This window comes from Macaca nemestrina, chromosome 18 (assembly GCF_043159975.1).
Source record: "Macaca nemestrina isolate mMacNem1 chromosome 18, mMacNem.hap1, whole genome shotgun sequence".
Classification (NCBI taxonomy): Eukaryota; Metazoa; Chordata; class Mammalia; order Primates; family Cercopithecidae; genus Macaca; species Macaca nemestrina.
In genome coordinates this window covers 22,400,688-22,424,100 of record NC_092142.1, presented here as the reverse complement: position 1 = coordinate 22,424,100, position 23,413 = coordinate 22,400,688, and the positions used below count along the sequence as shown (strand labels likewise).

Below are 23,413 nucleotides of genomic sequence, written 5' to 3'. Positions count from 1 at the left end.
TGGAGAATTCAACTGGACAGTGATCCAGTTTCTGCAACATATAAATGGCATGGAAAGACAAAAGGGTTGGGAAAAGAGAACTGTTACAGATTAAAAGAGACTTAAGAGACATATCAACCAAATACAATGTGTGCAGCATCATGTTTGGATTCTGCTTTGAACAAACCAACTGGAAAAAGATATCCTGAGATACTGGGAAGACTGAATATGGACTGAGGATTAGATGATATTAAGGAAGTACTGGAGTTTTTATAATATTAACATGATAACAGTGATACTCTACTCATTTTTGTTTGTTTATGGAGACAGGGTCTTGCTCTGTCACTCAGGCTGGAGTGCAGTGGCCTGATTATAGTTCACTGTAACTTTGAACTCCTGGGCTCAAGAGATCCTTCTGTCTCAGCCTCCAAGTAGCTGGGACTACAGGTACATGCCACCAGATCTGGCTAATTTTTCTTTTCATTTTTTGTAGAAACATAGTCTTGCTATGTTGCCCAGGCTGGTCGCAAACGCCTGGCCTCAAGTAATTCTCTCACTTCAGCCTCCCAAGTGCTAGGATTGCAATTGTGAGCCACCATGCCCTACCTCTACCGAATTTTTAAGTCCTTAAGAATTAGTAAGACACATTGAAGTATTTGTGGGTAAAATAACATGACATTTGCAATTTGTTTTAAAATACTCCAGCCAGGAACAGTGGCTCATGCCTGTAATTCTAGTACCTTGGGAGGCTGATGCAGGAGGACTGCTTGAGCACAAGAGGTCGAGACCAGCCTGGGCAACATGGCAAAACCCTATCTTTACAAAAAATATAAAAATTAGCCAGATGTGGTGGTGCACACCTGTAGTCCCAGCTACTCAGGAGTCTGAGATGGGGGGATTGTCTGAGCATGAGGAGGTTGAGGCTGCAGTGAGCTGAGATCACGCCACTGCACTCCCACCCGGGTGACAGAGTGAGACCCTGTCTCAAAAAAAAAAAAAAATTAAGCAGGGCATGGTGGCACGTGCCTATAGTCCGAGGTACACTGGAGGCTGAGGTGGGAGGATCACCAGGAATTCAAGGCTACAGTGAGCTATGATAGCGCCACTTGCTGCACTCCAGCCTGGGCAACAGAGTACAACTCTGTCTCAGAAAAAGAAAAAATAAATAAATAAGAATAAATAAAAAACTCTAGCCTTCCCTACCCCACCCTAGTCAAACTAGGACTGAGTTTACAGGGTGAGTTTAGAGATGAAGCAAAGATGTCAGAATACTGCTAATTATGGAAGCTGGTAAACAACTTTATGGGAATTCATTATATCCACTCTACTTTGGTACATGTCTTAAAAGTTCCATAATGATAATGTTTAGCTATAAAAAGAAAAAATAATCTGCTACTATACACAACAAGATGGATACATCTCAAAAACATTACGCTGCGTGAAAAAAGCTTGACATAAAAGAGCATATGATTCTAACCCAGATATCCATTAATGGGTGAATGGATAAAGAAAATGTGGTATACACTGCTTCTTGGCCTTTTGGCTAAGATCAAGTGAAGAAAATGTAGTTTATATACATAATGGAATATTATTCAGTCATAAAAAAGAATGAAATCCTGTCACTTGCAGCAACATGGATGGAACTGGAGGTTATTATATTAAATAAGTCAAGCACAGAAAGGCAAATATCACATGTTCTCACTCATACGTGGGCACTAAAAAAGTAGATTTCAAGACAGAGAGTAGAATGGTGGTTACCAGAGGCCAAGAAAGGTAGCGGGAAGGAGGAGGGGTTGATTAATGGGTACAAATATACAGCTTGATAGATGAAATAAGAAATAAGACCTAGCATTTGATAGGTCAGTAGGGTGACAAAGCTTACAGTAATCTATTATGTATTTCAAAATAGCTAGAAGGAAATATTTTTTTTTTTAACTTTTAAGTTCAGGGGTACATATGCAGGTTTGTTAAATAGGTAAACTTGTGTCATGGAGGTTTGTTGTACATATTATTTCATCACCCAGGTATTAAGCCTAGTACCTATCAGTAATTTTTCCTGATCCTTTCCCTCCTGCACCCTCCCCACTCCCCGTTCCCATAGGCCCCAGTGTGTGTTGTTCCCCTCTATATGTCCATCATTTAGCCTCCAGTTCCATCCATATCCCTGCAAAAAACATGATCTCATTCTTTTTTATGGCTGCACTGTATTCCATGGTGTACGTACCACATTTTCTTTTTTTTTTTTTTTTTTTTTTTTTTTTTTTTTTGAGACAGAGTCTTGCTCTGTCGCCCAGGCTGGGGTGCAGTGGCCAGATCTCAGCTCACTGCAAGCTCCGCCTCCCGGGTTTAGACCATTCTCCTGCCTCAGCCTCCTGAGTAGCTGGGACTACAGGCGCCCGCCACCTCACCCGGCTAGTTTTTTGTATTTTTTAGTAGAGACGGGGTTTCACTGTGTTAGCCAGGATGGTCTCGATCTCCTGACCTCGTGATCCGCCCGTCTCAGCCTCCCAAAGTGCTGGCATTACAGGCTTGAGCCACCGCGCCCGGCCCGTACCACATTTTCTTTATCCAGTCTATCACTGATGAGCATTTAGGTTGATCCCATGTCTTTGCTATTGTGAATAGTTTGCAATGATGAGCATTTAGGTTGATCCCATGTCTTTGCTATTGTGAATAGTGTTGCAATGAATATATATGTGTATATGTCTTTATAACAGAATGATTTATATTCCTTTGGGTATATAACCAGTAATGGGATTGCTGGGTCAAATGGTATTTCTGTCTTTAGGTCTCTGAGGAATCACCACACTGTCTTCCACAATGGTTACACTCCCACTAACAGTATGTAAACGCTTCTTTTTCTCCACAACCTTACCAGCATCTGTTATTTTTTGACTTTTTAACAACAGCTATTCTGACTGGTGTGAGATGGTAACTAGTGGTTTTGATTTGCACTTCTCTAATGACCAGTGATATTGAGCTTTCTGTCATGATTGTTGTATGTCTGCTTCTGAAAAGTGTCTGTTCATGTCCGTTGCCCACTTTTTAAATGGCATTGTTTTCTACTTGTAAATTTGTTTAATTGCTTTAGATGCTGGATATTAGACCTTTGTCAGATGCACAGTTTGCAAAAATTTTCTCCCATTCTGTAGGATGTCTGTTTACTCTGTTAATAGTTTCTTTTGCTGTGCAGAATCTCTTTAGTTTAATCAGATCTCATTTGTCAACTTTCGCTTTGTCGCAATCGCTTTTGGCATCTTCATCATGAAATCTCTGCCTGTGCCTATGTCCTGAATGGTACTGGTTAGGTTGTCTTCCAGGATTTTTACAGTTTTGGGTTTTACATTTAAGTCTTTAATCCATCTTGAGTTGATTTTTGTATATGGTGTAAGGAAGGGGTCCAGTTTCAATTTTCTCCATATGGCTAGCCAGTTATCCAAGCACCATTTATTGAATAGGGAATCCTTTCCTCATTGCTTGTTTTTGGCAGGTTTGATGAAGACCAGATAGTTGTAGGTGTGTGGTCTTATTTCTGGGTTCTCTATTCTGTTCCATTGTTCTATGTGTCTGTTCTTGTACCAGCAACACGCTGTTTTGGTTACCATAGCCCTGTAGTACAGTTGGAAGTCAGGTAGCGTGATACCTCCAACTTTGTTCTTTTTGCTCAAGATTGCCTTGGCTACCCTAGAGGGAAATAATTTTATTGTTTCTAGCATAAAGACAAATATTTAAGGTGATGAATATCCCAATTACACTGAGTTTTTATTTTTTTCATTTTTGGGGGGACAGGGTCTCACTCTGCCGCCCAGGCTGGAGTACAGTGGTGCCATCATGGCTCACTGCAGCCTCGACCTTCCAGGCTTGAGTGATCCTCCCAGCTCAGCTTCCCAAGCAGCTGGGACCACAGGTGTACACCACCAAGCCCAGCTAATTTTTTTTATTTGTAGAGATGGGGGTCTCCCTATGTTGCCCAGGTTGGTTTTGAAATCCCGGGCTCAAGAGATCTTCCCACCATGGCCTCTGAAAGTGCTGGGATTACAAGTGTGGGCCACCACGTCTGACCAAAACTGATCGTATCTTTATAAATTTTATAAATGTATTATCATGTGCCCCCAAAATATGTACATCTATTATATATCCATAAAAAATTATTTTAAAAAAGGGCTTGTGATTCTAATTATATGAAACTTCAGAAAATGCAAAACTAATCTATATTAATTTTATGTTGGTGGTTGCCTGGGGCAAGGGTACAAGGGTAGAAGATTGACTGCAAAGGGGCACAAGGAAACTAGAGTAATAGAAATGTATTCTATATCTTGATTGTAGTAATGGTTGCACAGATGTACCCATCAGTCAAAACTTGTCAAATTGCACACTCAAAATGGATACATTTATTGTATGCAAATTATACCTCAATAAAGATGATCGGTTTTAGTTCCATAATAAAATGTTTAAAAAGAAAAGAAAGAAGAGAATCTATATGACTTGGTGACTGTTTGGCTGTTGGGAGGTAAGACAAAGAGAATTTACAATAGGGTAAGCAATTATGAGGATTACCAATTAAATTTTGAAATGTTGAATTTGAGATAGCTATGGGATGATCAACAGGCAGTTGTAAATAAACGTCTGAGGTCAAGGACAGAAGGTCAGGCTAGGGAGGTAGGTGGGGGAACTCCTGACATATAGGTGAATTTAGATTTATCACTAGCCTGAACACCTAACTCTGAAGGACACCAAAAAAGAAACAGACTCATACCTGGAAAAGCTTACTAATCTCAACTGCATATGTACCGTCTACGAAACTTGTACTCATAAAAAAGAACTTCCACATCTGCTGCTGATTATGAACATTACAGTTCTTTTGGTTTTCTTTTTTAGTTTTATTTTTTGAGATGGAGTCTTACTCTGTTGCTCAGGCTGGGGCACAATGGTGTGATCTCACCTCACTGCAACCTCTGCCTCCCAGGTTCAAGTGATTCTCCTGCCTCAGCCTCCTGAGTAGCTGGGATTATAGGCATGTGCCACCACACTCGGCGAATTTTTGTATTTTTAGTAGAGATGGGGTTTCACCATGTTGGCCAGGCTACTCTCAAACTCCTGACCTCAGGTAATCCGCCCGCCTTGGTCTCGCAAATTGCTAGGATTACAGGCATGAGCCACCATGCCCAGCCACTTTGGTTTTCAAAAGATGTACTCTTCAAGCTTAAAGAGATTATCTATTTCTAGTATGAACTCCCTTCATCTAAGAGTCTTAATTTACTTCAATTATTGTTTTCACTTTCATGTTTCCACCTACGATCAGAGAAAATGGTTTCCTTTTCTTTTGGAGGAAAACAGAATTCCAAGAGTTCTGGGTATTTGGTGATGGTGGTTGTTTTATTGTGTTTTAAATAAGTACAACAAGCTTAATGTGGAAATAAAGAACATCCACATAAGTCTGTTTGTCAGCCTAAACTATACACCAACTAAAGAAACAAACACACACAAAGGAAGTAAATGGTATCGCAGGTGGTCAGAGAAATTTAGGAAGATGGACTCAAATCCTTTTCCTATTTCCTATTTCACAAGGAGTAGCGCTGAGGAAGAGAAGTCAGATTCAAAACAGAGGCAGTGGGGCGTTAAAATGAAAGAAGGTGGCTGTCCTTCAGAGAAGCAAATGAAAGGAGATAGCTGCCCTTCACAGAAGCTAAGCAAAGAGTTAACTGAACTCAACAATGGGCAAGGCACAAGTAGCAAAGTGGAGGTTGAAGGACTATACTTGCAAATCTGTATTGTTTGGCTCATGTGGCATTTTTATTATTTATTTATTTTAACTTTTTTTAGCTATCTTCTACAGGAAGGACATGTGGCATTTTAACAAATCATTTAAAATTAAACATTACTATTTGAGTAGTAGAACATCTCACATTTTAAAAATTGAGATTTCCAGTTGCTTTTGAAAAAGAATCAGAAGCTCTGGAAAGCTGATTGTTGCCACATGGGCCTGTATTCCCACACAGTAACAACCAGCTTGGGCTTAGATTGGTCACATTCTCCAGTTCACCAGGCCCCACCACTCCCTATTGTTCACACTCTCTATCCCTGCAGGCACTGTGACATCTGATTTATGGGCTCAGGAAAACAGAAATGACAAAGTTCTGAAAGAGAAGGGATAGAAATATAAATGGACTGTTCATAATAGCAAAAAACTAGAAACAAAATAACTTTCCACAAACAGGAGGGTGGATAAGTGGAACTGTACACAGCAGTGAAAATGCACAGACCGGCCGGGCACAGTGGCTCACGCCTATAATCCCAGCACTTTGGGAGGCCAAGGTGGTCAATCCTACCTGAGGTCAGGAGTTTGAGACCATCCTGGCCAACACGGTGAAACCCTGTCTCTACTAAAAACACACACACAAAAAAAGAAAAAAAAATTAGCTGGATGTGGTGGCAGCCACCTGTAATCCCAGCTACCCAGGAGGCTGAGGCAGGAGAATCGCTTGAACTTGGGAGGTAGAGGTTGCAGTGAGTCAAGATCGTGCCATTGCACTCCAGCCTGGGCGATAAGAGCAAAACTACATCTAAAAAAAAAAAAGGAAAAAGGAAAAGAAAGAAAATGCACAGCCCACAATGAATCTTAGAAATAAAAGCTGAGTACTGCCCAAAGCAGTCTGCAGACTCAATGCATTCTTAACAAATAGAAAAAATATCTTCAAATTCACAAAGACTCTGAATAGCCAAAGTAATCCTGAACAAAAAGAACACAGCTGAAGGGGGTATCACACTGCCAGACTTACTGCGATGCTACAATAACCAAAATAGCATAATACTGGCATTAAAAAAAAGACACATAGGACAATGGAACAGAACAGAACCTAGAAATTAATCCACATATCTATAGCCACCTGATTTTTGACAAAGGTGACGAGAACATTCATCTTCAATAAATGGTGCTGGGAAAATAGCATATCCATAAGCAGAAGTAGACCCCACACCTGTCACCCTATACAAAAATCAACTCAAAATGAATTTTTTTTTTTTTTTTTTGAGACAGTGTCTCACTCTGTTGCCCAGGCTGGAGTGCAGTGACACCATCTCGACTCACTACAACCTCTGCCTCCTGGGTTCAAGTGATTCTCATGGCTCAGCCTCCTGAGTAGCTGGGATTACAAGCATGCACCACCACACACAGCTAATCTTTTTCTATTTTTAGTAAAGATGGGTTTCACCATGTTGGCCAGGCTGGTATTGAACTCCTGCCCTCAAGTGATCCGCCCGCCTCAGCCTCCCAAAGAGTTGGGATTATAGGTGTGAGCCACTGTGCCTGGTCTATAACTCAAAATGAATTGAAGATCTAAATGGAAGGCCTGGGACTATAAACTACTAGAAGAAAACATAGGGGAAATGCTTAAAGACACTGGTCTTGGAAAAGATGAATAAGACTTCAAAAGCAGAGACAACAAAAGCAAATAAATAAATGGGATTATATCAAACTAAAATGATCCTGCACAGCATAGGAAACAATCAACAGAATGAAAATATGGCAGAACATATCTTCAAACAATTCTTCAAAGACAGAATATCCAGAATATATTAATACAAGGAACTCAAACATCTCAACTGCAAAAAACCCCAAACAATCTGATTTTTAAATGGGCAAATGACTTGAATAGACATTTCTCAAAAGACAAACTAATGGCCAACAAATATATATTTTAAAATGTTCACTAAACATCACTAATCAGCCAGGCACAGTGGCTCACACCTTTAATCCCAGCAGTTTGGAAGGCTGAGGCAGGTGGATCACCTGAGGTCAGGAGTTCGAGGCCAGCCTGACTAATATGGTAAAACATCGTCTCTACTAAAAATACAAAAAAATTAGCCAGGCGTGGTGGTGTGCACCTGTAGTCCCAGCAACTCAGGAGGCTGAGACAGGAGAATTGCTTGAACCTGGCAGGCAGAGGTTGCAGTAAGCTGACATAAGGCCACTGCACTCTAGCATGGCAACGGAGCAGGACTCTGTCTGAAAAAACAAACAAACAAACAAACAAACAAAAAATCACTAATCATCAGGGAAAGGCAAATTAAGACCACAATGAGGTATTGTCTCACCGCAGTTAGGATGCTTATCATAAAGACAAAAAATATCAGACACTAATGAGGATTTGGAGAAAAGTTAACTCTTATACACTGTTGGTGGGATGTAAACTAGTACAGCCACTATGGAGAACAGTATGAAGGTTCCTAAAAAACTACAAATATGGCCAGGTGTGGTGGCCCACACCTGTAATCCCAGCACTTTGGTAGAGGTCAGGAGTTCGAGACCAGCCTGACCAACATGGATAAACACCATCTCTATTAAACATACAAAAACTAGCCAGACATGGTGGTGTGCACCTGTAATCCCAGCTATTCAGGAGATTGAGGCATGAGAATCACTTCAACCAAGTACGCGGAGATTGTAGTGAGCTGAGATCACACCACTGTACTCTAGCCTGGGTGACAGTGAGATTGTCTCAAAAAAAAAAAAAAAAAAAAAAAGAAAAACAAAATTAGCCGGCAATGGTGGTGTATGCCCGTAGTACAAGCTACTTGGGAAGCTGAGGTGGGAGGTTCGCCTGAGCCTGGCCTGGAAGGTCAAGACTGCAGTGAGCTATGACTGTGCCACTGCACTCTAGCCTGGGCAACAAAGTGAGACCCTGTCTCAAAAAAAGTAACAAATAAACAAATAAAATAAAGATTTTTAAAATAAAAATAAATCACAGGAAACCAAGTTAAACAATATATATTATTTAGGGATATGTGGAAAATTTGTTTAAATAATAAAGAATTTATAAGACGCAAAATCAGGACAGCAGTTTTCTCTTGGAGGGTGGCAAAAATAGGAATGGGGAGGAACATAAAAATAGTACTTACTGTATACCGATTATGTTCCAATTCTTCAGTTGGGTATAGGGTTCACTGGTGTTGATTTAATTTTATGCTTTATAACATATATGTCACATATATTCTTTTGTATACCCAAAATATTGCCAAAGTAAACATCTTTAAAAAGCAAAAGGCAGCCAGGCATGGTGGCTCATGCCTGTAATCCCAGCACTTTGGGAGGCTGAGGCGGGCAGATAACCTGAGGTCAGGAGTTCAAGACCAGCCTGGCCAATATGGTAAAACCCCGTCTCTACTAAAAATACAAAAATTAGCCAGGCATGGAGGTGCGCACCTGTAATCCCAGGTACTGGAGAGGCTGAGGCAGGACAATTGTTTGAACCTGGGAAGCAGAGGCTGCAGTGAGCCAAGATCCTGCCACTGCACTCCAGCCTGGGCAACAGGGCAATACTCTATCCACCCCCCCAACACCCCCCCCCCCCAAAAAAAAGCAAATAGCCCTCAATAGGCAAAACAATCTTATAAAAGTACAAACATGGAAGACTCATAATTCATGATTAAAAACTTATTACAGTAGGCCGAGCGCAGTGGTTCACACCTATAATCCCACTACTTTGGTAGGCCGAGGCGGGTGGATCACATGAGGTCAGGAGTTGGAGACCAGCCTGACCAAAACGGCAAAACCTGGTCTCTAGCATGGTGGCATGTGCCTGTAATCCCAGCTATTCAGGAGGCTGAGGCAAGAGAATCACTTGAACCTGAGAGACAGAAGTTGCAGTAAGCTGAGATCATGCCACTGCACTCCAGCCTGGGTGACAGAGCGAGACTCTGTCTCAAAAACAAAAACAAAAAAACAGAAAACTTATTACAAAGCTATAATAATCAAAACAGTGCAGTGTTCCATAAAGATAGTCATACAGACCAACCAAACAGAATTGAGAGTCCACAAATAAATCCATTCATCTATGACCAATTGATTTTCTAGAAGAGTGCCAAGACCATTCAACAGGGAAAGAATAGTATTTTCAACAAACGGTGCCAGGATAACTGTATTTCTACATTCAAAAGAACTAAGTTAGACCCCTACCTCAAACCATATAAAAAAATTAACTCAAGCCGGGTACAGTGGTTCATGCCTGTAATCCCGGCACTTTGGGAGGCCGAGGCTAGAAGATCACCTGAGGTCGGGAGTTTGAGACCAGCCTGACCAATATGGAGAAACCCCATCTCTACTAAAAATATAAAATTAGCCAGACGTGGCCAGGCGCGGTGGCTCAAGCCTGTAATTCCAGCACTTTGGGAGGCCGAGACGGGCAGATCACGAGGTCAGGAGATCAAGACCATCCTGGCTAACACGGTGAAACCCTGTCTCTACTAAAAAAAATACAAAAAAATAGCCAGGCGAGGTGGTGGACGCCTGTAGTCCCAGCTACTCGGGAGGCTGAGGCAGGAGAATGGTGTGAACCCAGGAGGCGGAGCTTGCAGTGAGCTGAGAGCCGGCCACTGCACTCCAGCCTGGGCAACAGAGCGAGACTCCGTCTCAAAAAAAAAAAAAAAAAAAAAAAATTAGCCAGGCGTGATGGCACATGCCTGTAATCCCAGCTACTCGGGAGGCTGAGGCAGGAGAATCACTTGAACCCAGGAGGTGGAGGTTGCAGTGAGCCAAGATTGCCTGGACAATGAGAGGGAAACTCCATGTCATTGAAAAGAAAAAAAAATGTAACTCAAAATGGATCAATGACCTAAACACAAGCACTAAGACCACTAACACTGTTAGAAGAAAACACGGCAGTAAATCTTCATGGCCATAAATTTGGATTCTTAATATGACACCAAAAACACAAGCAACAAAAGAAAAAACAGATAAACCAGACTTCAAAATTTAAAACTTTTGTGCATCAAGGGGATGCACAAAATCTACAGAAAGGAAGAAGGCATTTGCAAATCATATATCTGATAGGGGTTTAATATCCAGAATGTATAAAGAACTCCTAGAACTCAGTAAGAAAAAGACAACACAATATAAAAATAGGAAAAGGACTGAACAGACATTTCTCTAAAGAAGATGTACAGATGACCAATAAGCAACATTCAAAGATGTTCAACATCATTAATCATTAAGGAAATACAAATCAAAACCACAAGGAGATACCATTTTATACCCCCTTGGATGGCCATAATCCAAAAAAAAAAAAAAAAAAAACCAGAAAATAACTAGTGTTGGTAAAGATGTGGAGAAATTGGAACCCTGCACAATGCTGGTGGAAATGTAAAATGGTGTAGCCATTTCGGAAAAAAGTTTGGCAGTTTCCCAAAAAGTTTAACACAGACTCACCATTTGTCCCAGCAATCATACTCTTTTGTATATACCAAACATTGCCAAATTAAGTATTGAGCATTTACACTCCTAGGTATATACTCAAAAAACCTGAAGACTGGGACGCGAACAGATACCTGCACATCAGACTGCAGCATTATTCACAATAGCCGAAGGGTAGAAACAATCCAAGTGCCTATCAACAGATGAACAGATAATGAAATGTGGTATATACATACAATGGAATATTACTCCACTATGGAAAGGAATGAAGTTCTGATGTGCTTTAACAAGGATGAACCTTGAAAACCTTACGCTAAGTGAAATAAGCCAGACAAAAAGGACAAATATTATGATTCCACTTATACGAAATATCTAGAATAGGCAAATTCATAGAGACAGAAAGTAGATTCAGGCTATCAGCAATGGAAGGAAGTAGGGATGGGCATTTATTCCTTAATGTGTAGAGTTTTTATTTGGGGTGATGAAAAAAGTTTTGGAAATGGATAGTGGAGATGGTTGCACAACATTGTGAATGTAATTAATGCCAATTAATTGTACACTTAAAAATTGCTAAGGCTGGGCGCAGTGGCTCACGCCTGTAATTCCAGCACTTTGGGAGGCTGAGGAGGGCAGATCATCTGAGGTCAGGAGTTCAAGACCAGCCTGACCAATGTGGAGAAACTCCGCCTGTATTAAAAATATAAAATTAGCTGGGTGTGGTGGCACATGCCTGTAATCCCAGCTGCTGGGGAGTCTGAGGCAGGAGAATCACTTGAACCTGGGAGGCGGAGGTTGTGGTTAGCCGAGATTGCACCATTGCATTCCAGCCTGGGCAACAAGAGGGAAACTCCGTATCAAAAAAAAAAAAAAATATATATATATATATATATAAAGTTAGGCTGGGTGCAGTGGCTCACGCTTGCAATCCCAGCATTTTGGGAGGCCAACGCGGGTGGATCACTTGAGGCCAAGAGTTTGAGGCCAGCCTGGTCAACGTGGCAAAACCCTGTCTCTACTAAAAATACAAAAATTAGCCTAGTGTGGTGGCGTGTACCTGTAGTCCCAGCTACAGGGAGGCTGAGGCATGAGAATCCTTGAAGCCAAGAGGCGGAGGCTGTGGCGACTGAGATGGCACCACTTCACTCCAGCCTGGGTGACTTTCTCAAATAATAAAATTTTTTAAAAAATTGTTAAAATGGCAAATTTTGTTATATATAGTTCACCGTAACAAAAAAAGTCTTGGGCCGGGTGCGGTGGCTCATGCCTGTAATCCCAGCACTTTGGGAGGGTGACGTGGATGGATCATCTGAGATTAGGAGTTCAAGACCAGCCTGGCCAACATGGTGAAACTCCGTCTCTACTAAAAATACAAAAATTAGGCCAGGCACAGTGGCTCACTCCTGTAATCCCAGCACTTTGGGAGGCCAAGGTGGGCAGATCACAAGGTCAGGAGATTGAGACCATCCTGGCTAACACAGTGAAACCCCATCTCTACTAAAAATACAAAAAAATAGCTGGGCACGGTGGCAGGTGCCTGTAGTCCTAGCTACTCAGGAGGCTGAGGCAGGAGAATGACGTGAACCTGGGAGGCGGAGCTTGTAGTGAGCCGAGATCACACCACTGCACTCCAGCCTGGGCGACAGAGCGAGACTCTGTCTCAAAAAACAAAAATACAAAAATTCGGTGGGTGTGATGGCAGGAGCCTGTAATCCCAGCTACTCGGGAGGCTGGGGCAGGAGAATCACTTGACGCCAGGAGGTGGAGGTTGCAGTGAGCCAAGACCCCGCCACTGTACTCTGACAGAGCAAGACTCTGTCTCAAAAAATAAGAACCAAACAAACAAACAAAAAGAAACAGTATGTCTGAGCAGCAATAACCAAATTATATTTCTTTTCCACTTAATTCCTTGGTATGACAGGCTTAATGGAGACTAATTGTCTTCTGAAAATATTTGTGATTTCTTGGTTATAATGAGACTATTTTCCTTCTGGAAGTTAGAGATGTAATATTTACAGAAAAAGTAATTTCAAAATTGAGTGTTCCAGATGGCAGGAAAACAACTATGAACTTCACTGTTTGTCAAGCTCAAATATACCTTGTGATATTTTCTCTTCCAAGTTTATACTCGTCTCTTTGCTATTGTAATTTATTTGGATTACAAGATTCTCAGTCTTTCAGATTCCACTTTGCATATTTGTCTCATACTTTAATATCTTTTCCAATTGTCACATTCATTTTAAGTTTCAGTTAATAGTGAATTATTAATTTTTACTAAAGAGATAATTTTATAAGTATTACTTTAGTTTCTACCTTCAAATACTTCATTACCTATTACACTTTGTGCCTAGTAGTTTAATGCACACTATAATATCATAAAATAATGTTGGTTCTAGGTACCACTGTATTTTGTTCCTGGCATAAAAGAAAACAGGTTTTCTGTTGCCTCTTATTGAACCTTTTTGCATTCAAGAGATCCAACTTAGGCCGGGCGCAGTGGCTCACCCCTATAATCCCAGCACTTTGGGAGACCGAGATGGGTGGATCACTTGAGGGCAGGAGTTCGAGACCAGCCTGGACAACATGGTGAAACCCTGTCTCTACTAAAAATACAAAATATTAGCCAGGCTTGGTGGCAGGTGCCTGTAATCCCAGCTACTCGGGAGGCTGAGGCAGGAGAACTGGTTGAACCTGGGAGGCGGAGGTTGCAGTGACCTGAGATGGGGCCACTGCACTCCAGCCTGGGTGACAGAGTGAGACTGTCTCAAAAAAAAAAAAAAAGGAGATCCAACATCCAACTTAGAGAATAAAAATTTTAAAAACAAGAGAATTAAAAATGTACAACAATAAATGGCCGATATGGCAACATTTTATCTGCCCTGCTATGGTGATAATTAGCAGAAAGCAAGCTAAGGTTTGCAGCCTGGAGCTGGCTTTGTCCCTTACCTTGCCGTTGAGAACGATGTTCTGGCTTCCACACAACACTGACTGGCGACTGACTTTGTTCCCAGATGCCTAAAAGAAAACAACAGAAAACCGGGGACAGCAAACTTAATAGGTTTCTGGAGTACAGGTTTCCATCAAGAAAGCTCACATTTGAGAGAAAAAAACATAAAGTGGGGTGCTGTCCACAATGGAGTGAGTCCAGGATGTCAAAAAAGCAATGATGGATTAGGAAACTAGGGCTGAGTGTGGTGGCTCACGCCTGTAATCTCAGCACTTTGAGAGGCTGAGGCAGACGGATCCCTTGAGGCCAGGAGTTCAAGACCAGCCTGGGCAACACAGTGAGACCCCCCTTCTCTAAAAAAAAATTTTTTTAAATTAGCCAGGCATGGTGGCGCGTGTCTGTAGTCCCAGCTCCTCAGAAGGCTGAGGATGGAGGATCGCTTGAGCATGGAAGGCCGAGGCTGCAATGAGCTGTGATTGTACCACTGCACTCCAGCCTGGGCAATAGAGTGAGACCCTGTCTCAAAAAATAAAAAAAATAAAAGGAAACTAGGGACTCAAGGAATAAACTCAGAATTTGAATGTCTATAGCTTAGTGGCATCAGACAGATGTGGATTCAAATCCATTCACTTCCGCACTTGGGCTTTATGGCCTTAAAACGAGGATAATGACTTTATGAATATCAGAGTTGTCAGAATGCAAAGAAAACCAAAATAACAATAGTAACGTTAACTGACCACTTGCCCTGTTTCCAAGATTTTACAAACATATCGTATACTGATAATAAAGAACCAAATTGGCAGGGTGCGGTGGCTCACGCCTGTAATCCCAGCACTTTGGGAGGCCGAGGCGGGTCGATTACCTGAGGTCGAGTTAGGGACCAGCCTGGACAACATGGTGACCCCGTCTCTACCAAAAAATACAAAAATTAGCCGGGCGTGGTGGCGGGCGCCTGTAATGCCAGCTATTTGGGAGGCTAAGGCAGGAAAATCGCTTGAACGGGGAGGCGGAGGTTGTAGTGAGCCGAGATCGCGCCACTGCATTCCAGCCTGGGCGACAGAGAGTCTCCGCCCCCCTCCCCCCCCAAAAAAAGAACCGAATCGTTTTCGGCGCAAGTTACCACATTACAAAAGGCAACGTAAAAGGGCCCGAAGTTCAAGCTGTAATTCATATGAACAGGATGGGACTTGTCCTATTCTCCTGAAGGCACTTTATCCCTATGAGAAAATCAGGAATACAAAAGGCCTAAACTGGCCATGCGCGGAGTAAACAGCAAAGCCAGACTGTACACGGGGCGTCGCTAGATAATCCGGGACTAACGGCCAAAGGGACAGGGGTGGGTGGGGTAGGGGCAGATTGGGAACTCCGACCAGGCCTCAAAGGGACGCAGGCTTGAAAAGAGGAGGACAGATATCTGGACCCGCGCACCGTCTCGATGTACTCGGACTTGTTGTAGAGCAGCTCGCCCAACTCCATGGCCGCCGCCTCCTTCCCTCAGTCCCGGATCCTGTCAGAGTGAGTCGGTCAGTCTTTCTGAGGTTCCGGCTACTTCCGGCCGCTCCTCCACTTCCGCTCTAGGTGGCCCACTGGGAGTCATCGACAGCTCGGCTCTCCTTTAGGCGGCCTCGCTCCACTGCTCGGCCGTCTCCGGCTGCGCGTGCGCAGGTCGAACGTTGGATTTAATTGGCCGGAGATTAGGGCGCGCCCGGCCCGCGTGGGTCAGCTGATCGCGCGCTGAGGGTGCGATCCCGGGCTCCCCATTCTTTCTTGGGGCGCCTCCCCGGCCCAGGGCCAACTGGGTCCCGGTGTCGGCAGGCCTGGGGTCGGCGACGGCTGCTCTTTTCGTTCTGTCGCCTGCCCGATGGAAGAGCCTCCCGGGAAGCCCCTCAGCTGTGAGGAGAAGGAAAAGGTGCCACGGGGTGCGGGAAGGGCGGATGCAGGACTCTGACCTCGCTTTCCCAGGGTTTTAGGTCTAGCTTTGTGTCCTCGGCAGTCCGAGGGCAGCAGTATCGTCTGACGCCCCCCTCCCCCCCCCGCTTAGGGCTGAGGGGGCACAAAAAATGAAAATGTGGAAATAGCGTGGTGCTCACGTGGTGGCGTTTAAAGAACAAATCTCATTACAGTAACAGTGCATTAATACAATGTGTAACACTTTATAGATAAAGCTGTATCGACACCGTTGCTCCTCCCCCGTCCCACACCCTCAATCTTCACTTCTCCCGCCGGACCTCCTCAAGTAAATCTTTTAAGTCTGGTACTTTCGGGTCCTTTCGTGTGTTAGCGTGTGTGGTGGAGGAGGGGCGTATCCCTAACCACCAAAAAGGAGTCCTATGTGTAATTTTTTTGAGAAGGGAGTGTTCGTAAATGGTATGATCTGAATGGTTCTGTAGGTTCCGTTTTTCATACCCCTGTTTAGCATTCCTGTCAGGACATGTTTATTTACCTTTCTTTTTTAAGTTCTAGACAGCATGTTGTAGTTTGGAAGTTTCTTTTCTTTTTTCTTCCTTTTCTTTTCTATTTTTCTTTTTTGAGACAGAGTCTCACTCTGCCACCCATGCTGGGGTGCAGTGGTGCGATCTCGGCTCACTGCAACCTCCGCCTCCCGGGATCAAGCGACTCTCTTGCCTCAGCCTCCCGAGTAGCTGGGATTGCAGGAACCTGCCACTGCGCCTGGCCTTGGAAGTGTCCTTGCTTCTTTAGACTGTACTTTACTGATAAGACTTTTAGTATGTTTCCAGTTTGTGCTGATGTTATTCTTATCCTGGCTTACCTTCTGGTGGAGGTGAGAAAGATCATTTATAAGTAAACAAGATAATCCCCAGACATTTATAAGATTGGTGGGTAGGCCAGTCTCCGTGGCTCACGCCTGTAATCCCAGCACTTTGGGAGGCTGGGATGGGCAGATCGTTTGAGCTCAGAGTTTGAGACCAGCCTAGGCAACGTAGTGAAACCCCGTCTCTACTAAAAATATAAAAATTAGCCGGGTGTGGTGACGCCAGCCTGTAGTCCCAGAGGCTCAGGCCTCAGAGGCTGATGCACGAGAATCGCTTGAACCAGGGGACGCTTAGGTTGCAGGGAGCCGCCGAGATCGCACCGCTGCACTCCAGGCTGGACAACCAAGTGAGACTCTGTCTCAAAAAAAAAAAAAAAAGAAAATTCCAAGTAGCATGTTTTGCACATAGACTTTGTTTTTTTGTTTGTTTGTTTTAGTTTTTTGAGACAGAGTCTTGCTCTGTCGCCCAGGCTGGAGTGCAGTGGTGCGATCTTGGCTCACTGCAACCTCCGCCTCTCAGGTTCAAGCGATTCTCCTGCCTCAGTCTCCTGTGTAGCTGAGATTACAGACGCCCAACACCGCGCTCAGCTGATTTTTGTATTTTTAGTAGAGATGGGGTTTCTCCATGTTGGCCAGGCTGGTTTCGAACTCTTGACCTCAGGTGATCCGCCCGCCTTGGCCTCCCAAAGTGCTGGCATGACAGGCGTGATCCATCCCACCTGGCCTTTTTTTTTTTTTTTTTTTAGACAGAGTCTTGTTCTGTTGCCCAGGCTGGAGTGCAGTGGCACAATCTAGGCCCACCGCAACCTTTGCCTCCAGGTTCAAGCAATTCTCCTGCTTCAGCCTCCTACTGGTACCTACCACCACACCTGGCTTATTTTTGTATTTTTAGTAGAGGCAGGGTTTCACCATGTTGGCCATGCTGGTCTCGAACTCCTGACCTCAAATGATCCACCCATCTCGACCTCCCAAAGTGTTGGGATTACAGGTGTGAGCCACCGCTTCCAGCTGAGTAGGTCTTTTTTTTTTTTTTTTTTTTTTTGGTCTTTTGTTTTTTTTAAAGGTATGTATGGAGGATGGAAATCTTGATGTTTTATTGGTTGAAAGATGAGTATAACTAAAAAGTTCCTAAAAAGCAGAAAAACCAGGGCTGGCTTTGCTGCTGAGATAATCCTTTGAACCAAAGAAGCCAGAGAGACAAGGGAATCTAGACTTTCAGAGAACAGTAATTTGATTCAGCCCAATTCACTTATTCATTTAATAAATATTTGTTAAATGCCTACTGTATGCCTGGTTGGAGATCCAGCAGTGACAGCTCCAACCTCACTGGCCTGCGTGTTCCTCAAACATATGTAGCCTATTCCACTGCAGAGCTTTTATATTTGTGGTTCCCTCTGCCTGGGGTACCATTCCCTCTGATCTTCCCAAAACTAGCTCCTTCCTCATTTGGTCTTAGGCTCAAATGATAGTCCTCAAAAATGCCTCCCTGACCACTGCAACTAAAGTAGTCCCTATCAGTAGGCCAGTAACTCTCTTATATCACTCTGTTTATCTGTCTAGTTATTTATTACCTTGTAAAATCATCTTCCCTGTTTCCTTATTTATTATGTGTATCCCTCACTGTGTGTAAATTGCATCTAGAATAGCATCTGGAACACTAATTGACACACAGTGGGTATCACTTATTATTCCAGGTACTAGAGATACCTGGACCATTAACTGATAAATAGAAGATTCATTTGTTGAGTGACTGAGGATGACAGTCCCTGCTACCTTCAAGGAACTGGGTGATGGGGAGAAACAGAGAACACAGTGTGAGAATACTGTGGTAAGGAAAGTACAGAGGACTGATAGAGTGTCTAACCTAGATTTGGAGAAGGACCTAGAAGTCTATCCCAGGGAAATGAAAATCTAAGCTAAGGCTTGAGGAGTCAGTAGGAATTGGCAAAGGAAGGAAATGTTCCAGATGATAGGAACAGGTTATACAAAGATCCTGAAATGGTCAAGAGCTTGGTGCTTTTTGAGAACCACAAGTAGATTGTCATGGACCAGTGCTACTCCCTGCCTCTTGCCAGGGGACCCCACCAAGCACTGCATCCCTTCCCTGTGACTTCACCTTTCTGCTTGCCCAGTATTGTTGGTGTTTTTCTTCTTTCAGTTAAAGGAGAAATTAGCATTCTTGAAAAGGGAATACAGCAAGACGCTAGCCCGCCTTCAGGTAAGTGAATCATGTTCTCAAATTAAGGTGTTACAGTACAAACAATTTAAAAACTGTTCTTGACTCTTTATATAAAGCTTTAAAGAAAACATATTTCTGGAGCTGTTTTTGTTTCCTCTAGCGTGCCCAAAGAGCTGAAAAGATTAAGCATTCTATTAAGAAAACAGTAGAAGAACAAGATTATTTGTCCCAGCAGGAGCTCTCACCGCAGCTAAACCACTCAGGTAAATCTACACCATTCCCTTATGCCTGCTTTATTATTCATTTCCCAGGTATATTTTGGCTATTGTTCTTTTTCCCACAGAGTGAAGATAGTGACTAGCAATAGACACTTTAATTTTAATTTAATTTTATTTTTTTGAGACAGAGTCTCACTCTGTCACCCAGGCTGGAATGTAGTGGCATAATCTTGGCCCACTACAACCTCCACCTCCCAGGCTCAAGCAATTCTTGTGCCTCAGCCTCCTGAGTAGCTGGGACTACAGGCACATGCACTACCACGCCTGGCCAGTTTTTATATTTTCAGTAGAGACAGGGTTTCGCCATGTTGGCCAGGCTGGTCTCGAACTCCTGGCCTCAAGTGATCTGTCTACCTAGGCCTCCCAAAGTGCTGGGATACACGTGTGAGCCACTGTGCCCGGCTGCAATATTATTCTAATTAACATAAAATTCATATGCCATAAAATCTACTCTATAGACTCTACTTTCAGTTAGACTGTTTATTGTTCTTTTTCCCTCTCAATTTTCGGAAATTATTATTTAAATATTAGAAAGGGTTTTTTTTTGTTTTTTTGTTTTTTGTTCTTATTTTGAGATAGAGTCTCACTCTGTCACCCAGGCTGGAGTGCAGTGGCTCAATCGCGGCTCACTGCAGCCTCTGCTTCCCGGGTTCAAGCAATTCTCCTGACTCAGCCTTCCGAGTACCTGGGACTACAGGCACGTGCCACCACACCTGGCTAATTTTTGTATTTTTAGTAGAGACGGGGTTTCACCATGTTGGCCAGGATTGTCGTGATCTCCTGACCTCATGATCTGCCTGCCTCAGCCTTCCAAAGTGCTGGGATTTACATGAGCTACCGTGCCCAGCAAAAGTTTTTTTTTTTTACTTTAAGTATATATGAACAGAGAAAAATTCTAGGTAAAAATATTCTAAAAACAATGGTCAATAAATTCAAGTAATTTATAATAATAAAATTAAGGGTGATTGAAATGGGAGTGTTATTAAAATTACTTGGGCCAAGGGGGAAAATAAAGAAAGAAAGACATGGGCTAAAAAATTAGTTGAGATTTAAAAGTTAAGAGAAGAGATTGTGTGATAAAGAATACTCTGTTTAAAAAACATTTTTAGCACAATGCTATTTGTTTACATGTACTTAAAATTTCATAGATTGTTAGAATTTTAAAAATTAGAACTTTAAAAAATATGTACAGTATGGAGTATGTAGAGTTCCTTTACATATTCCATCAGATAGTAGAAGTAGTCAGCACCTTGAACACCTTGAACCTAAAAGTAACAGTGACCTTACTACTCACAGCCTAAAAAATAGATTTATTTCACCTGTAAATTCATCTGCCTGAATGAAATGTCATTGATTCTTTCTTAAATAAATGTTTAGTAGTATTTATATATAATAGGATAAAAATGAGTATTTTTTGTTTTATTTATAAGAAAAATATGTTATATACATTTTTTTTCTCCTCAGAACCTAAAAATAAAATATGTGTTTATGACAAGTTACACATCAAAACCCATCTTGATGAAGAAACTGGAGAAAGGACATCTGTCACACTTGATGTTGGGCCGGAGTCCTTTAACCCTGGAGATGGCCCAGGAGGATTACCTATACACGGAACAGATGACACCCAAGAACATTTTCCCCACAGGGTCAGTGACCCTGATGGTGAGCAAAAGCAGAAGCTGCCAGGGAGAAGAAAGAAGCAGCAGAAGAGAACATTTATTTCACAAGAGAGAGACTGTGTCTTTGGCACTGATTCACTCAGACTGTCTGGGAAAAGACTAAAGGAACAGGAAGAAACCAGTAGCAAAAATCCTACTAGATCACCAGTAACTGAAATAAGAACTCACCTTTTAAGTCTGAAGTCTGAACTTCCAGATTCTCCAGAACCAGTTACAGAAACTAATGAAGACAGTATATTCATTCCACCAACTGCCCAACCAGAAAAAGGTGTGGATACACTCCTAAGAAGACCTGATTTCACCAGGGCGACTACAGTTCCTTTACAGACTCCAACAGATAGCAGTAGTAGTCAGCACCTTGAACACATTCTTCCCAAAGGCAGCAGTGAACTTACTACTCACAGCCTAAAAAACATTAGATTTACTTCACCTGTAAGTTTGGAGGCGCAAGGCAAAAAAGTGACTATCCCTACAGATAACCTCGTTGTAAACAAAGCTGTAAGTAAAAGTGGCCAACTGCCCACAAGTTCTAATTTAGAGGCAGATATTTCATGTTCTCTAAATGAACTCACTCACGATAACTTGCCAGCAAATGAAAATCAAAACTTAGAACAAAATCAAACAGAGAAATCTTTAAAGTCTCCCAGTGACGCTCTTGATGGTAGAAATGAAAATCTTCAGGAAAACGAGATTCTAAGTCAACCTAAGAGTCTTAGCCTGGAAGCAACCTCTCTTCTTGCTGCAGAAAAACATTCTTGCACAATGCTTGAAGGCCTTCTGTTTCCTGCAGAATACTATGTTAGAACAACACGAAGCATGTCCAATTGCCAGAGAAAAATAGCCCTGGAGGCTGTCATTCAGAGTCATTTGGATGTCAAGAAAAAAGGGTTTAAAAATAAAAATAAGGATGCAAGTAAAAATTTAAACCTTTCCAATGAGGAAACTGACCAAAGTGAAATTAGGATGTCTGACACATGCACAGGACAACCAAGTTCAAGAACTTCTCAGAAACTTCTCTCATTAACTAAAGTCAGCTCTCCCGCTGGGCCCACTGAAGATAATGACTTGTCTAGGAAGGCAGTTGCCCAGGCACCTAGTAGAAGATACAGAGGAAAAAGAAAATCAGCCTGCACCCCAGCATCAGATCATTGTGAACCACTTTTGCCAGCTTGCAACCCATCAGTTATTAACAGGTCCAAGGAGGAACTCACCTCACATAAATATCAGAACAAAAAAGCAGTTATTCGAGTGAAAGGTAATCAAGATGTGTTTGATGATGATGATGATGATGACAGCTAACAATTACTATGTGCCTGGCACTTCCTTTTGTTTTTTTCTTTTCTAAAAAGGGACAGGGTCGAATGTGTTGTCCAGGCTGGAGTGCCATGGTGCGATCATGGCTCACTGCAGCCTCTATCTCCGGGGCTCAAATGTTCCTCCTGCCTCAGCCTCCCAACTAGCTGGGACTACTGGCATGTACCACCATGCCTGGCTAATGTTTTTAAATGTTTTGTAGAGGCGAGGTCTTGCCCTGTTGCCCAAGCTGATCTTGAACTCCTGACCTCAAACAATCCTCCCACCACGGCCTCCCGAAGTGCTGGGATTACAGTCATAATCCCACTGTATCCAGCCTGCCTGGCACTGTATCCAGTCACTGTATCCAGCATGCCTGGCACTGTATCCAGCCACTGTATCCAGCCTGCCTGGCACTGTATCCAGCCACTGTATCCAGCCTGCCTGGCACTTTCTAAATGTTGTACAGATACTAACTCATTGAATCATCACAGCAGTCCTACATGTGGTAGAAATCTATTTTCATTCTCACTTTACAGGTGAGGAAACTAAAGCACAGGGAGTTTAAAATGACTTTACTTAATTTAATTAAAATCACAGAGCCAGGATTCAAACCTGGCGGTGTGGTGCCAGAGTTCACTGATAGAGCTGAAACAGTTCAACACTGAAAAGGAAAATGTATTGGTTGTTTATGTAATATTACATATTCAGGTACAATACAATTCTTATCTGTGGGTAGAAGCTTCACAGCTAATACAGAAAGTATTTCTGAAGTAAAATGGAATGTATACTAGAGTTAGACTATGTTGGGCTTGGTGGTTTACCCCTGTAATCCCAGCACTTCAGGAGGCCAAGGTGGGAGCATTGCTTGAGCCCAGGAGTTTGAGACCAGCTTGGGCAACATGACAAAACCCCATCTCTCCAAAAATATATAGAAAAATTAGCCAGGTGTGGTGGTATATGCCTGTGGTTTCAGTTACTTCAGAGGCTAAGGTGGGAGGATCACTTGAGCCCGGGATGTTGAGGCTGCAGTGAGCCGTGATTGCACCACTGCACTCCAGACTGGGTGATAGAGCAAGACCCTCTTTCAAAAAGAAAAA

At 42.7% G+C, this 23,413-nt stretch overlaps 2 protein-coding genes across 4 annotated transcripts in view; one reads left to right on the top strand and one right to left on the bottom strand.

Annotated features, from left to right (window-relative positions):
• Positions 1–15,695, bottom strand: part of LOC105485027 (dynactin subunit 5) — a 36,599-nt gene extending 20,904 nt beyond the window's left edge. For both annotated transcript variants that reach the window (XR_011616352.1, XM_011747187.3), the window contains exons 1-2: positions 15,540–15,695; positions 14,111–14,179 (exon numbers count right to left, since the gene is read on the bottom strand). Coding sequence is in view for 1 of the 2 variants with exons in the window: in XM_011747187.3 (XP_011745489.1) it covers positions 14,111–14,179; positions 15,540–15,587 (117 nt within the window). In the remaining variant the exon portion in view is untranslated. The remainder of the gene's footprint in view (positions 1–14,110; positions 14,180–15,539) is intronic.
• Positions 15,696–15,818: 123 nt separating this feature from the next.
• LOC105485023 (partner and localizer of BRCA2) overlaps positions 15,819–23,413 on the top strand; it is a 38,384-nt gene continuing 30,789 nt past the window's right edge. For both annotated transcript variants that reach the window (XM_011747180.2, XM_011747181.2), the window contains exons 1-4: positions 15,819–16,020; positions 19,043–19,102; positions 19,224–19,326; positions 20,806–22,275. In XM_011747180.2, the coding sequence (XP_011745482.2) occupies positions 15,973–16,020; positions 19,043–19,102; positions 19,224–19,326; positions 20,806–22,275 (1,681 nt within the window). In that variant the 5' untranslated portion in view covers positions 15,819–15,972. The remainder of the gene's footprint in view (positions 16,021–19,042; positions 19,103–19,223; positions 19,327–20,805; positions 22,276–23,413) is intronic.